Source organism: Nymphalis io, chromosome 22 (assembly GCF_905147045.1).
Source record: "Nymphalis io chromosome 22, ilAglIoxx1.1, whole genome shotgun sequence".
In the NCBI taxonomy this organism is placed as follows: Eukaryota; Metazoa; Arthropoda; class Insecta; order Lepidoptera; family Nymphalidae; genus Nymphalis; species Nymphalis io.
The window spans coordinates 8,160,202-8,175,121 of record NC_065909.1 but is presented as its reverse complement, the minus strand read 5'-3'; the positions used below and the strand labels follow the sequence as shown (position 1 = coordinate 8,175,121).

General features: G+C 31.1%; 1 protein-coding gene across 2 annotated transcripts; it reads right to left on the bottom strand.

Moving 5' to 3' along the window:
- Positions 1–62: 62 nt before the first annotated feature.
- Positions 63–10,184, bottom strand: LOC126777183 (zinc finger protein 595-like). Of its 2 annotated transcripts, XM_050500149.1 has the most exons (14): positions 9,978–10,184; positions 9,563–9,694; positions 8,898–9,353; positions 7,791–7,913; positions 6,723–6,850; positions 6,528–6,602; positions 5,449–5,581; positions 4,382–4,506; positions 3,429–3,492; positions 2,955–2,977; positions 2,246–2,432; positions 1,542–1,652; positions 551–666; positions 63–245 (listed from the first exon to the last, which is right to left on the bottom strand). In XM_050500149.1, exons 1-14 carry the CDS (start codon positions 10,083–10,085, stop codon positions 224–226), a joined length of 1,803 nt encoding a protein of 600 aa, XP_050356106.1. In that variant the 5' UTR covers positions 10,086–10,184; the 3' UTR covers positions 63–223. The 2 variants fall into 2 exon arrangements, 1 of the variants encoding a protein (XP_050356106.1); XR_007670022.1 differs by lacking the exon at positions 63–245 and having other exon boundaries at positions 546–666; positions 2,246–2,428.
- Positions 10,185–14,920: the final 4,736 nt, after the last annotated feature.

The following is a 14,920-nucleotide window of genomic DNA, read 5'->3' as shown; positions in this document are numbered from 1 at the left end:
TTTTTTATTAAATAATAAAAACTTAAGTACAACAGATAATAATATTATTCCTAAATCTATTATTTTCTAATATATGTAACAAATATCTTCATCTCTACTATTTCATTAAAACATTGCCAGTTCATTACGAAAAATCTACATTTCTTCTTTCTTCTACATTTAATATTGCTTGAAAGCTTCATTGAGTCGATTCTTCTTTTAGCCTTTTTTTAGGATGTATGGATTACTCCTTTTTTCTTCTATTTCTGTTAAAGAAAAAAAATATTGTAACAAGCAACTAGTATAGTAGCAGCGTTCGTATGTTTAAAAACGATTTTCTTTATAATTAATTGTTAAGATTTTATAGGAAAATTAATTCATAAGCTGTAAATTAATGTCACACTTATTATATATTGATTAGATGAAAGAAAGTAAATATGTAACTACTCATCAGGAGTTTATTATATAATTGTATATTAAAAGTCACATTATACATATCAGCAAAGAATTAAAAAACTTTTTAGTACTAATATTATATTTAAGCTGAATTAAAACTTAAAACTATATATACCTCTTAGGATAAGGTTGTTTCAGATGGAATGTTCTGTAATGAAGCTTCAGACTGGCGCTTTGTGTGAAACGTTTGTCACAAGAAGTGCAAGCGAACGGCTTCTCCCCTGTGTGTGTCTGAAATATAACGATGAATATGAAAACAGTAGTAGAATATTTTACATTTAGGCATGATTTTTTATGTTCTTAACAAATATCATATCTAGTATAAATAAACTTATTATAAATTTTTAATGGTTTTTGTATTGCCATAATTAATTTTTTTTTTAATAAAATAAAATATGTTATATTATTTATTGACGTCAGTTATGTTTATATTATTTAAACTATATTGATCACACACAATTGGATAAATAAGGCAGATTGATTGAGACTGCCTCGTTGGTCTAGTGGCTTGATGTAAGGCCGCAGACCCGGAGGACCTGGGTTCTATTCCTTTTTCTGTCAGAAAATTCTCAGATTATGAGAGTGTAGGAAGAAATAGTGGACCTGTGTTTGCGCACACACTTGTGCACTATAATATCTCCTGCGCAGTTGGCTAATCTCTCTTGAGATTGGCCTCTGTGGCCGAAATCGGTCTGGAGGACATTATTAAGGCAGATTGAACATTATCTAGGTATTCTCTGAAAATCAACCTTTATTTTTTTAAATGGCCGCAAATATTGAAAGAAGACATTAACAAAACACAAATTACAAAAGTATCAAATTTACAATACTAATCTTCATAAATACTCCGAATGAACAATTCTAATAGTTTTGTTGCAGGAATTTTATGAAAAGATGAGGCGGTTTGTTAAAAATCGACTTCTTACTAGTGATACTGGAGTAATAAGGTGAGTTTATTTTCAAAACAAAAATGTTCAAATTAAGGAAAGAAAAATTGATTTTTCAATTCAGTGTAAGTATATTTAAGAATACTGAATAACAGTTCTGATAATATAATTATACAATAAAATATGCATGTTTAAAGCTAGCCCTATGGCCAAACATACCAACATATGTCGCTTCAGACCGACACTCTCGTAGAACTGTCGTCCGCAAGTCTCGCAAGCGAATATCTTCTCACGGGTGTGCATGTTTTTGTGGACAGCAACACTGCCTGGCTGTATGAAAGAACAGCCCAAAAGATTAAATCTGCGACACTTGATTTAATCCTTTAAAGTTTAAGGTTCAAACACGAGAAAGTTTAGAAACTAGTTTAGTTTTATAATATATTTACTGGTTGTAGGGCTTTGTGCAAGCTCGTCTGGGTAGGTACCATCCAGATCATCAGATATTCTACCGCAAAACAGCAATACTTGATATTGTTGTGTTCCGGTATGAACGATGAGTGAGCCAGTGTAATTACAGGCACAAGGGACATAAAAGTTCTCAAGGTAACTAAACTTAGTTTCCAAGGTTGGTGGCACATTGGCTATGTAAGCGATGGTTGACATTTCTTACAACGCCAATGCCTAAGGGCGTTTGGTGACCACTTACCATCAGGCGGCTCATATGCTCGTCCACCTTCGTATTCTATAAAAAAAAAACAATAACAACAAAAGATTCACAATTAAGAAGTGGTTCAATAGATTAATAAAGTAGTAACTAGAAACTTAAAAATAAAGAACTTAAAAATAAATTTGAACCTTCACACAAGGACTTTAAGGTCATTTTTCCGGCAAGAAAAACATGAGATTAATAAAACTTTACTCACAGCGAGCGACGCACCACATATTTCACATATGTGCCTCTGGTTGGGGGGGCAGAATGAGGTCCCCGGGTGCTCCTCCAAATGGTGCTTCATACAAGCCGATTGACTATTGAAATGTTTCCCGCATTGATGACAAGTCGTTGGCTTTTTGCATCGCTTCCCTGATTTGAACGACACATCGTCGACCTTTCTGGAAAAAAAATTAACGTAAAGAAGAAAAATGGATATATATTCCACGACTCTTGATTAAGGGACAATCCATTTCTCTGTTAACCGCTAAGGTCTAGAATACCCTCCGTTTTCCCCACCACCTACACTAAACCCTCAAGGCAAGAGTGAACAGGCATCTTCTAAGCAAGCGCGCTCCACCTTAGACCGTATCTTCACTTTCCATCAGGCGTGATAACAGTCAAGCGCTAGCCTATATATTAAAAAAAAAAAACCGCGACAATCATCAGTAACTTAAATTAAAATTAAAAAAAAAAAATCCTAGTATTTGCATCTCCACAATCGTGATGTCAGTGCCTTTGGTTCATCTTATCTTTAATTTATATTAATATTATTTTAATGCGCCTACATGTTGATTTCATGATTAAAAAATGTCCAATATATGGTATTCATTTGCAATACAAAAATTGGTTATCGTTTCGGTTTAGTACACGAGTCCCAATTTTCTATAACTATGAAATTTAAACTAAATAAAATTACTTACCGTTTTTTAAATAAACTTGTTATCTGAAAAATAAAAATAAAAACATTATTATGTATTTGTTAAACATGATGATTTGTATATAATGTTTTATTAAATGCTTTGGGATATATAATCCCAGAAAACGTTCAAAAATATTCAATTGTGAAATTAAAAAGAATCGTTAAGGAACGCTTGTTTGCTAAAGGATATAACACAACCAATGATTTTAAATGATTGCAACCTTGGGAATGAACCGATCGCCTCCAGGTTATTTCAAATTACAAAAATATATATAATTCGGTTATTTTTGTACATTACTTATTGTAAAGGATGAGATATAAAAAAAACCCGCTGAGTTTCTTTCGCCGGTTCTTCTCAGGTCTGAGGTGTTTATTTCCGAACCGGTGGTAGATTTATGACGATCAATAAGCAAGTGTAACGCTTCTATATTGAATAAAGACTTTTGACTTTGTCTTTAATAGATTTTGTTTTTACCTTTTCTGGAGTTGTCTTCTCGAATACTTTCAGCTGTTTTGCCGTGTCGTTCTCTGTACCGTTTCTGAAATGTGTTTAAAGTTGATATGACAGGTACTGACGATCTCCTGACCGATTTAGGTGACGGTGGGTTAACTTAAAAGGGATTACCAACTGCGTAGGACATATATATATATATATATATATATATATATATATATATATATATATATATATATATATATATATTGCACTTAATGGTAAGTAGTTAATACCATCCATACTAAACATGCCCAAAATAATTTCATCGATCGTTCGTGTAATATGTACAATAAGAAATTTAATACCATTAATATATTTTCATGTTCCCTTTTAAGTTTTTAAAAATAGTATTAATGAGTTGTTGAATCAGTGAATGTAAGTTTGTCTTGCGTAATCATTGTTTTTTATTATTTTTATATTTTGTATTTAATTTTTAATTAGTTTTACTAAGTGGTTGATTTTGTATGTAATTGTTTAAAGTTCTAATTTTAATCATTTTTGTCTCATTAATTTACCATTTGCTTCCTATTTGTATAAGATATTCGTTGTAACTTGATTGGTTTATGTTATATTTTATTGTTATTTATTATTTCTTTGTAACTGTACCGTTTTATTCCCAAAAAAATAAATAAATAAATATAAATTGGTGCTGTAAGAAATTTTAATCACCCATACATCTCCAAAGCGCCACCAACCTTGGGAGCTGAAATGTTCCATCCCTTATGCCTGTAGTTGCACTGGCCCATTCCACTTCAAATCGGAACACAACAATGCTAAATATTGCTGTTTAGCGGTAAAAGCCCCACCACCAACACACAACACAAATATTCAACAATTTTTTTTTTTTTTATATTCGCCGGGAGGGCAAATGACTCTACTCCACCTGATGGTAAGTGGTAGTAGAGTCCAAACGCGACGACGACAATACTTACTCCTCTATTTCAGCATGCATGGTGGAGTGGTATAGATGTTCTTCATACGCCTTACTGGTCTCGAAGTGGATGTTGCAACGCGTACAATACTTGTTCACTTCGCCATCATCTTCTTGATTCGTCTGCTGAACGAATTTCGACCTTATTCTCAAGACTCACCATTCAATATTAAACAGACTTATGTAATATTACGTCTGCTGCATACTCAAGATCAGCAGGGCCTGCCGGTTCTTCATAGATTTGAGGTATTTCACTTCGAACCGGTAAAAGATTTTCGTCAATCTCTAAGTAAGTTTTAAGTTTATTTGTCCATTTCCAAGTAAGGTATGTATGTATGTATGAAATAGTATGTGGTTTATAATTTATCTATATATAATTTTATACTCTATAATTAAATATAATATGTATATGCTAAGTAATAATTATATATATATATATATATATATATATATATATATATGTATGAATGTATATGTGTATGTGTGTGTATGTATGTATGTATATGTAATTAGTGGGATGTAGATATGTGTAGTCTATTAAATATTTAGTATCTCCTTTTTATATGTAAATGCACTTACCTGTTCTCTTACAAAATTCTTTCACCAAAGGTTGTCTGTTAGAGATCGCTATAAGCGATAAGACCGCATTTGCGCACCATTTTTTATTTTCTTTTTCTTTGATTGTTTCCTACTTCTCTCATTTTATGTATATGTTGCGCAAAAAGTGTTAAATAAATAAATAAATAAGTTTTATCCTTCTAAGGATTTCGACGACTCCGTGAATTAATTTATTGAATAAGTGGTTAATGAATATTTATCGTAGTAAAAAAAATTAAGGACGCATTTTCTTAAAATGGCTACTATTCACCTAGCTGTAGCGATACGTTACGCTTATTAAATTTTTATAACCTGTGGAGTTCATCTTAGTGACTTAAATGTTCATTGACGTAACAGATTAAAAATTAAAAACCTGACATAGCACCTTCATTTATTAAGTGTTTATGTATCAGTATAGCAGTGTTGAGTTTGTGTGAAAAATTATAAACTTAATTTAATTTCGTTACTCACGACTTCGTTGGTGCAGTGTTTGACGCGTTTGTGCTGATGCAGGCCAGCCTCGCTCACAAACGAAGATCCGCACAGAGTACACACGTATTGACTTCTATGTGTGCGCAAATGGGTGTAGTACGTTGAGGAGTATCTAGAATAAATCACTATTATATCTTGAATAGAACTCGACAAGATTGTAGCTTAAAGCGAATATATTATACGACGAAATTAAAGTGTTCTAAATGTCAAAACAACTTTTATGCGTTTGCTCAAACGTCCTTCAATATCGTAGCCGCCTTGATTAATAAGTAAAGAGGTTTTTTTTTGGTACAAAAAAAACCGACGTTAGTGCCAGAAAAACATGACCTGATATATAAAAGTTACCTAACAAATATGGATAACTTCCGTAGTCTGTAGCCATAGAGTATATTTAGAAGAAAAAATAATATTACAATGCTATATAACATAAAGAATATATATAAAATTGATGAGTGATAATGTGTTTAGTTTGACATGATACCGTCTCCAAATAAAGAGAAACGCAGTGGAATACTTTGAGTACTGCTTATCACGAAATTCTGATATTTTATTTACCATTTCAAATCCGAAAAAATAAACAAACATATTTCCTTTATATTATATTAATAGAGAATAATAAAGATTTATGTATTTTATTAATATAATATATATCAGTAGGCCTCAAAGTTACTTCATTACTTTATGTTAAGGTGAGTGAACGGATTTCTTTTATTGCACTAGTGACGTCATAAGGGTTGCAATTTAGTCAATATGTTATAATAGTTAATGGTTGTGTTACTGTTACCTCGAAAGATTAACTGTAATGTCTCCCGAGACATGATTATAAATAAATAAAACTATGAATCCCAGCTTAGAGAATAAGGGTATTTATAGAACCTTTTAAATATTAAAATGCAAACATACATAGAACGATATTGGTTTTGAGTCAAAAACCTTCACGGTTGTATGCAGAACAACTCACCAAATTGTCATCAGAATCGCATGAATGGTTCAGCGACGCTTAGATGACAAACAGACAAATATTAATTTTCATTTACTAAGAAGGACGAATTGCTTACCTGAATTCTTTGCCGCAATATTTGCATTTTCTCGTCACACCGTTATGATACTGTTCGTGACTTAAAGCTGTGCTCCTGGCAACCAAAAAAAAAAAAAAATTATCTATCGAAACTTTTCACATCGGCGTCATAATTGGTATCACCAACTAAAAAAATTAGATTTAGAATTTAATCGGTATAAATTAAAATACTTACTCGAGAACGCATATAAAGTTACACCGGAGACATTTGAACTTAGTGTAGTGTTCCCGTATGTGCTGGCGTAACCGACACTTCCTTTTAAAACGCATGCGACAGAACTGACATTCTATAGATCCTTTTGACTGCAAGAGATAAAAATTGTAATTAATATACAATAAAAAAAAGTTATCTAATAATAAGAAGCTGTAAATAATTTTTTTTTCTAGAAAAGTAAGGCGGACGAGCATATAGGCCACCTGATGGTAAGTGGTCACCAACGCCCATAGACATTGGCATTGTAAGAAATGTTAACCATCGCTTACATCACCAGTGCGCCACCAACCTTGGGAACTAAGAAGTTCTGTCCCTTGTGCCTGTAATTACACTGGCTCACTCACCCTTCAAACCGGAACACAATAATACCAAGTACTGCTGTTTTGCGGTAGAATATCTAATGAGTGGCTGGTACCTACCAAGACGAGCTTGCACTACAATGACGAACTTGCATTAGGATATAAAAAATGGTGGAGGGGTTTACGTTTACATCGATGATGTTGTCCTGACCAATTTGCATCGTGGCGGTTATTCCCAAGGGCTAAATGCGTAAGGGATATTGTAGTGCTCAATAGCCGGCATAAACACGCGCTCAATATTTCCTCACTCTTATAATCCGATCATCCGACACGAACGGAGAGAGGTTAGATTAACATGCTTTCGATGCCAAGGAGTAACCCTTTCAAACTTCGGACTGCTACTGATAATTTCTTGACAGAAAAACCTTATACTTTTTGGGATCGGGGTTTGAACTTAAGTATTTCTAGCCTTATTCTAAAGAGGCTGTATATAATATATGTTTTAGATTGTTTGATACGACTCGCGCGCCACCTATATGAGACCAAGAAGTTAGAAGCCGTTACGTACATCACAAGAACGGTTCTGTACTTTTTGTTTTAAATACATTGTACGTAATATAATTAAGTTGTAAATAATTTTGTGATTCTCTTCTAACCACTGGGCGGTCAATGCTCGCATTTTGATATATAGGTTAATTATTTTAATATTACTTTTTATCTAAAATGATACCTCACTGTGTCTTATTTTGATGTGTCGTTTCAACATGTCCTCTTCGGAGAATCCTTTCAAACAGTCCGTACATTTGTAAGCAGCACTTGTGTACTTATCATCGAATGCTTTCGCTTGAAACTCCTGAAAGATTAATTTATAATTTGAATATATTTTATATTACAGAAGAACTGTGTGGTTTTAAATGTCTTATTTTTTATTTTAAAAGTTAGGTAGACTGGTAAATGGATTATCTGATTGTACATAGACATACTGTAAGAAATATTAATCATCTCTCACATTGACAAAATCCTATATAATTTGGGAACAAAACAATACCAAGTATTGTTGTTTGACAGTAGAATATATGACGAGTAGGTTGTACCTGGGAGATGGACCATCAACGAAATTTTTAGTCCTAATATTATCATCATAATATCAGAATGTAATTTTTTTGCTCAATCCAATTTATAAGGTGAGTCTGACTGTCTTGAACATGCAATAATCAAAATGAATAAAAATTAGGGAATCATTTTGTGCAATGGGTAAGTACCATCAATTAGTTACCATCAAAAATTTGTTACTTTGTGGGGTTATTCAGCTTAACCACAGCCATAACTATGTATAAGCTATAAGCTTAAGTTAACTTCGTTTTTGTTTGGTGTTTGTATTATGTATTCATACATAAAAACATTTATGTATGTATATATGTATAAGTGTATATATATGTATGTAGGTTGGTATATTACATATTTGTATTAAGCTCCTTAAATTTTAAATATAAGTTGTTCGAACATTATGCCCGATTAGTGATCCCGGCTAAAAACACATAAACATTTCTCTTTACAGAGGTTGCCTGGAAGAGATCACTATAAATGATAGGGGCCGCCTTTGCATACTATATGTACTACTTGCTATTATATGTTACTAAATGTTTGTAAAGTGTGCGCAATAAAGGATTAGTAAATAAATAAAATAAGATACCAGGTAATATTATTTATGGTCCATTCCAATGACAAGAAGAGTAAATGTAATTAATTTTTATATTATTCACTGCAAACAGTGCCTTAAATATATATACACTTTAATAATACAATACTATATGTGATAAAAATATCAATAAATTACCTGTAAAGCATCATCTTCAGATAGATCGTATTTCTTCCACTTATTACTATCCATTAAAATCAATCGTTTAATTCCCGTCTTCACATTATTTTCATCTTTGCTTTTACAATGTCTTTCTTTTGCTTGTATTCTTTTTTTTAATTTTATATCTTTTTGGATTTGGATTTTGTGATTCTTTTTTTTGATCGGCTCCTGCTTTTCAATTGATTTTTTAACATTTGGTATAGTCACTTCGGATTCTCTATCATCAAATAAAGTATCATCAGTGCTGTTATCGAGGATATCCTCTATCTTTGCTACTTTATTATCTCGGTTGGCTTCTTCTTTAATGATCACATCATCATTAATTGTCGTGATTTCGTCATTGTTATAAGCTAATATGATCCTTTCTAATGGTGATTTCAGTAAGAGGTTAAGATTTGTTCTATCTATACAGTTGACTAACTCATAAGTGATCTAAAATTGAATATAAAACATTACTTAGTTTCTATACAGTTCTATCGAGTTCTATAATCTTAAAATTAGCTAAATATAAAAAAATGATTACTAAGGATAGTTAAAAGTAAGAATTCTTTATATTTACAGAAAATAGTGTAAAAAAGAATTCAAAATTAGAATACGAAACAGTTGATATATATTCAATTTATAAATAATAAAAAAAATACCGGGCCTTTGTGACACATTTCTTTGAGTATTTTGCTTCCAATGCAGCATTTCTCTTTGAATTTGTGATATTTATGTAACAATATTGCACATTCAAAACAGAAATATTTAGGCAGTGTATCCTTTTCCTTTACCTAAAATGATTTTTTTAATTATTTTTTTTCTGTACTTTTATCACAGTATACAGAAAAACTTTAACTATCTATTATAACAACTATATAAAACAAATACTGTTTAAGTAGCCAAGCAGTTTTAATAAGTTAGAAAAAAAATTTAGTATTTTACTGTATTACTAATATATTAGGTTCACTACACGATATATACTTAAAATTTTGTAAATAATATCCTATGACATAAAAATCCAACTACAGCACTAAAATTGTCTGTAAAAATATCGAATTAAAACATTCTACTTACATCTAAAGCCAAAATTTCTTCATAAAAAGATCCAAGTTTATATTGGTCATATTTATATACTTTTGCATCCGTCCGTAAGCATATTCTACATATTTTTAAATCTGACATATTTCATATGTTTAAATTACACTACTTTAAGTTATAATAATAACATAACAACATTCTACACAAAATAATCCTTCAATTTACTTTAGAAAATAGAAACATAAATGTTTAAGGGCTGTATGCATTCTTATACTTTGTTTATCGATAGTTAATGAATTATGAATGTGTTATAATTATTTTTATTAATGTTTAAAATTGAATTTTAAAATTTATAATTTATCAATACACTACATTTATATGTTAAACAAAAATAAAAACTAATTTTCTATTTTCAGTAAATAAAAGCATTTTTTGTGAATAATTATATTAAATATCTTTCTTTTGTGTTTTGCACTTTATTTTATTCGAGTCGATAAGATTATTTATGTACTTTGTGAGTATAATATTGTTTTTGTTATATAAGGTGCTTTTTGTGATAAAAAAATGAGAACAAACAGTAAGATGATCGAATATGTTATATTAATTAATGTTTTATAATACCTTGCTGATATTCATTTTCATATCGATAATCGACAACGAAATGAACAACAGCACTATCAGTTCATCTGTCATTATTGTAATAATTGTAGATTATAAAACGTAATAGTTCATTTTAAGCAAAGTTTTTTAAATGACTTCTATTTTATTTATTACATTGACGAAGGTACATAGATACAGGTACAATTAAGCAAAAATTCAACCATTCACAGACCTATATCAATATTTTATAAAAAATAAAAACCTTCTTGAATTTTACTAAGCATCTTACTTAAATCTTTAAGAGATGTCGCTAGGTGTAACACAATTTAAAATACTACTTAATCGCTACTAACTAAATAGTAAAAGCAATGTTAATAGTGTTTCCAACAAAATTTTTGCTGTTTAGAAATATGAATTTTATGAGTTTTAAAAAATTACTATGATGTACTAAAATTTACATAAGAACAAATTATTTTAGGAATGGTACCACCAGAATGCTAGCAGCACGACTCCAGTGGATCCCCAATCACATTTTCTAGATTAAAAATGACGTAGCTCTTCTGACACCAGTGGAAACATGAGACGGCATATTATAAGACCTGAAAACCGATTTTGATGAATTGATGTAAGATCTTATTGTTTCAACTACAATTATTGTTTATTATAAATATATAATTTAATATTACAGACGAAAATTTGTGCCACTGGCATAAGCATTTTTCACTGTGACCAAAAAAACACTGGCCATAATACGGACGACAATACGTCAACATACGTACAAGGTAACAACTATACCTTAATACCTTAATCTAAATACTACCGTGAATTTCAAAACAGTCCACCAGCGGACATATTCCATGTTCAAAGCACAGCAGTGCTCGGTGCTCTCATCCGGAGTAATATTGTTGTTAGAAAACATTCATTGTGTAACTTGTTCGAATGCACCTAGTGACTGACTCTTAGTTGATAAATCTGAATTGAATTTTGTTAGACAAATTCCTGTAAAGCAATGCATAGAAGCGAAATATTTGTCGTAGCAAATTTGAAAGTTAAGTTGATCAAGAATATATATAACGAATTAAATTATAAATTTGTTATAAATCTAATATCTAACTAATTTATGCTTGGCTATAAATAATAAAACCTTGGGTGATAATATTATAATGATATAATTATAAGGTCCATTGTTTTATTGACATTTTATTTGGATTTATCGTAGACATTATTATAATTATAGTTCAATAATTAAATCTTTATGGTTTTATGACTATTTTAGCCTTGGTTAATGACACATAAAATTTATAACCTTTTGTTCTTCATATATTTCTATGTCCTCCTGCAGTGAGAATATTCAAGCGACATTTTCCTCTTGTATTTACTTCTTGAACAATGCGTTTTAATAGTAGAATTTATTTTCTCAATTACCACTTATAGGTACAAAAATTGTAAATTTATTACAAAAATAGGGGTGTTTAATATTTATGACGTCACAGTTCTATGTATAATCTTCACTACATAAAAATTACTCATAAGTTTATTTGTTTTCGTAAATATACGAATTGAAAATGTTCTATGACATTACTTCGGAGTTAAATCTTATGATATGAAGTAACAAGTGAATCGTTACTAAGAATCGAAAATGACCAATTTTTTTTTATAATTACTTTTAAATTTGTAATAGAGCTGTAATTTCGGATGTCTATGTATATTAGATAGTAATCTTTTTTTTTATTTTAATAAAAAAATGGAATGAAACAGATGTTATAGAAAAAATCCTTCTCTTTTGGTCACGAAAGCCTTTTTAACTTATAATAAAAATTTCCTCAGGACCGATTTCAACGACGGCAGCCAATCTCAAGAGATATTAGCAAACTGCGCAGGAGATATTATAGTGCACAAGTGTGTGTACAAACTCTTGTAAATTGTATAACCCTCATAGTCCTATGGAACTTCGATCCGACACGACCGGAAAGAGTTCAGACGGAGAACCAACGGCTTCACGTGCTTTCCGAGGCACAGGAGTGTACACACTTATAGTATTTTCAACAGAAAAACTCAATATTTTTTATTTTCCCGACATGGGATTTGAACCCAGGAGCACCTACCCGGTGGCTACTGGGTTTGTGTCCTTGCATGTAGCTTCTAGACTAAAACGAAGCAGTCAATTTTTAGCTTAAGACTCGTCTAGCATATGTATGAAAGGGTACACTGAGAGATTTTGCAGGTAACACATTTAAAGTGCCGGGTGCCCTTTAATTTACACACCGTATATTGAGCTTATGCGAATTTGCTGACGCAATTTACCCCTAAATTTTTATGTAATAAAATTCTCTGAGAGTATTTTGAATTTTGTAATAGGACAGTATTTTCAGGCGAGTAATTGAATAGAGTTGTTGCCTAATTGTGTATTCATGCTCTCTTTACATTTGTCAAGTAGAAATGCTCAAGCAGCGAGTAATAACATTAACAAGTAAAACATAGTATGTTCGTAATAACATAAGGTAAGTAATTTACATTGTGTTACATACATATAACAAAATCTATATGTACACAACAAGTGGTTACTTTAATATTTATACGTCAATATTAGGATTTTTTTTATAAAGTAGGTAGGTGGACCGGCAAATGGACCACCTGATGGTAAGTGATCACCATCACCCATAGACATTGGCGATGCAAAAAACATTAATCGTTCCTTACACAGGCAATGCGTCACCAAAGTTTTGGTGACTCGAAAATAACCATATTAAGTTAAAAAGAGGCAGTTTTGAAATAACAAACGGACACTTCAATTTTATTTATCTATTTAGATCGATTACGTGTAATTTAAAATTATAAAATGTTATTTTTTTTTTAATTTATTCATCTATCTGTAATATGTACAGCAAAACAGTGTCAAAGGTTAAGAATAATTATAGCTTTAATATAATGAAGTTTAAAATCAAATGAAAACACTAATATCAATTTTTTGTCCGAAAGTATGAAATTATTCGCTGTTATAAATGAAATTGAATCTTTTAACAGAGTTAACTTAAATTTTATATTCTGTACAAATTATGACACGACCCGAATTACTATTTCGAGTATGCAAAAAGAAATAGCGCTTTAAAATTATAATTTAATAACATTCCTTTACTATACTTCATCCAGTGGCGAGCGGAACCGATCTAAATAAAATTCACATCTACTAAATTACAGAAAAGGTTATTACAGCTCATTATTTGAGACAACGTGCACTTAAAATGGTCTACATTCACGCGAAGCTTTTGTTACGGGAAGTAAAATTTTGTGGTATTTCTTTGTTTAAAATAATAGAACACAAAAAGTAGAATGAATTTAAAAAAGATTCGCTGAAACCCCAAATAAATTATACCTGATTTATAATAATTTGGTAACCGAATCGATAGGTATTTACTTCCTTAATATATGTCCTACACATAATCGCTCACATTGGATATTTAGTTCACATCGTTTTTCTATATTTCTTGTGTTATGGTTCAGTAGTCTATTCTGTAAGAACTCACTCAAATGTCACCGCAGAAAACGTTCGTGAAATGTCAAAGAAAGTGATACGTGACATCGAACATAAAAATCTTAACATTATGAGAATACACGAATCAAAATACTAGACCATAAGTCGGTTGTCAAAATTTTACGGGTGATTAACGATGTTCTTACAGAATAAACTTGCAGTTACTGCGACAAATAATAATACATTATGGTACAAGCCTGTGAATGTTACACTGCTGGGCTAAGGCTGGGCTGGCCTCCTCTCCTTGAGGAGAAGGTATGGAGCTTATTCAACCACGCTGCTCCGATTCGGGTTGGTGGAATACACATGTGGCTGAATTTCACTGAAATTAGACACTGCATGGTTTCCTCACGATGTATTCTTTCACCGTCAAGCATGAGATGAATTATAAATACAAATTAAGCACATGAAAACTCAGTTGTACTTGCCCGGGATTGAACCCACTGGGCCATCTCGACATGGTTACATGGTTTAATAAAACTGGCTAGTATGATATGTTTTCTAAAATATTGAATAAAGTGAAAAATATACTAACGAATAGTTATATGTCAATGAAGAAGACCTGTCACATAGTCATTACACAAGTACATCTGTTTTCAAACGAAGCATGTTTGTTATAATCGTTTAAATTTAGGCGCCTTCTTCGCATTGACGCCGAAAAGATTACGTCACATAAATCGTTTTATTATACACAGACTGTTATTTAGATTATCATAAAAAACCAACTAGATGAAAATGATTAGTACCAACGTTACAAAAATTATGATTGAATGACGTCACAATGTGTGTTGCTAGTTCAGCAGCCTTTTTTTTGGGGACCTACATATTTAATACAACCATTTGGCAA

Bases quoted from the DNA above. Each gene is read 5' to 3' on its own strand.
- LOC126777183 (XM_050500149.1), bottom strand. From the start codon at position 10,085: ATGTCAGATTTAAAAATATGTAGAATATGCTTACGGACGGATGCAAAA. The intron at 5,582-6,527 runs GTAAGCAATTCG...GATTTATTCTAG, and splicing joins TATTGCGGCAAAGAATTCAG to ATACTCCTCAACGTACTACA. The intron at 2,978-3,428 runs GTAAAAACAAAA...TTTATTTTTCAG, and splicing joins AGAAGACAACTCCAGAAAAG to ATAACAAGTTTATTTAAAAA.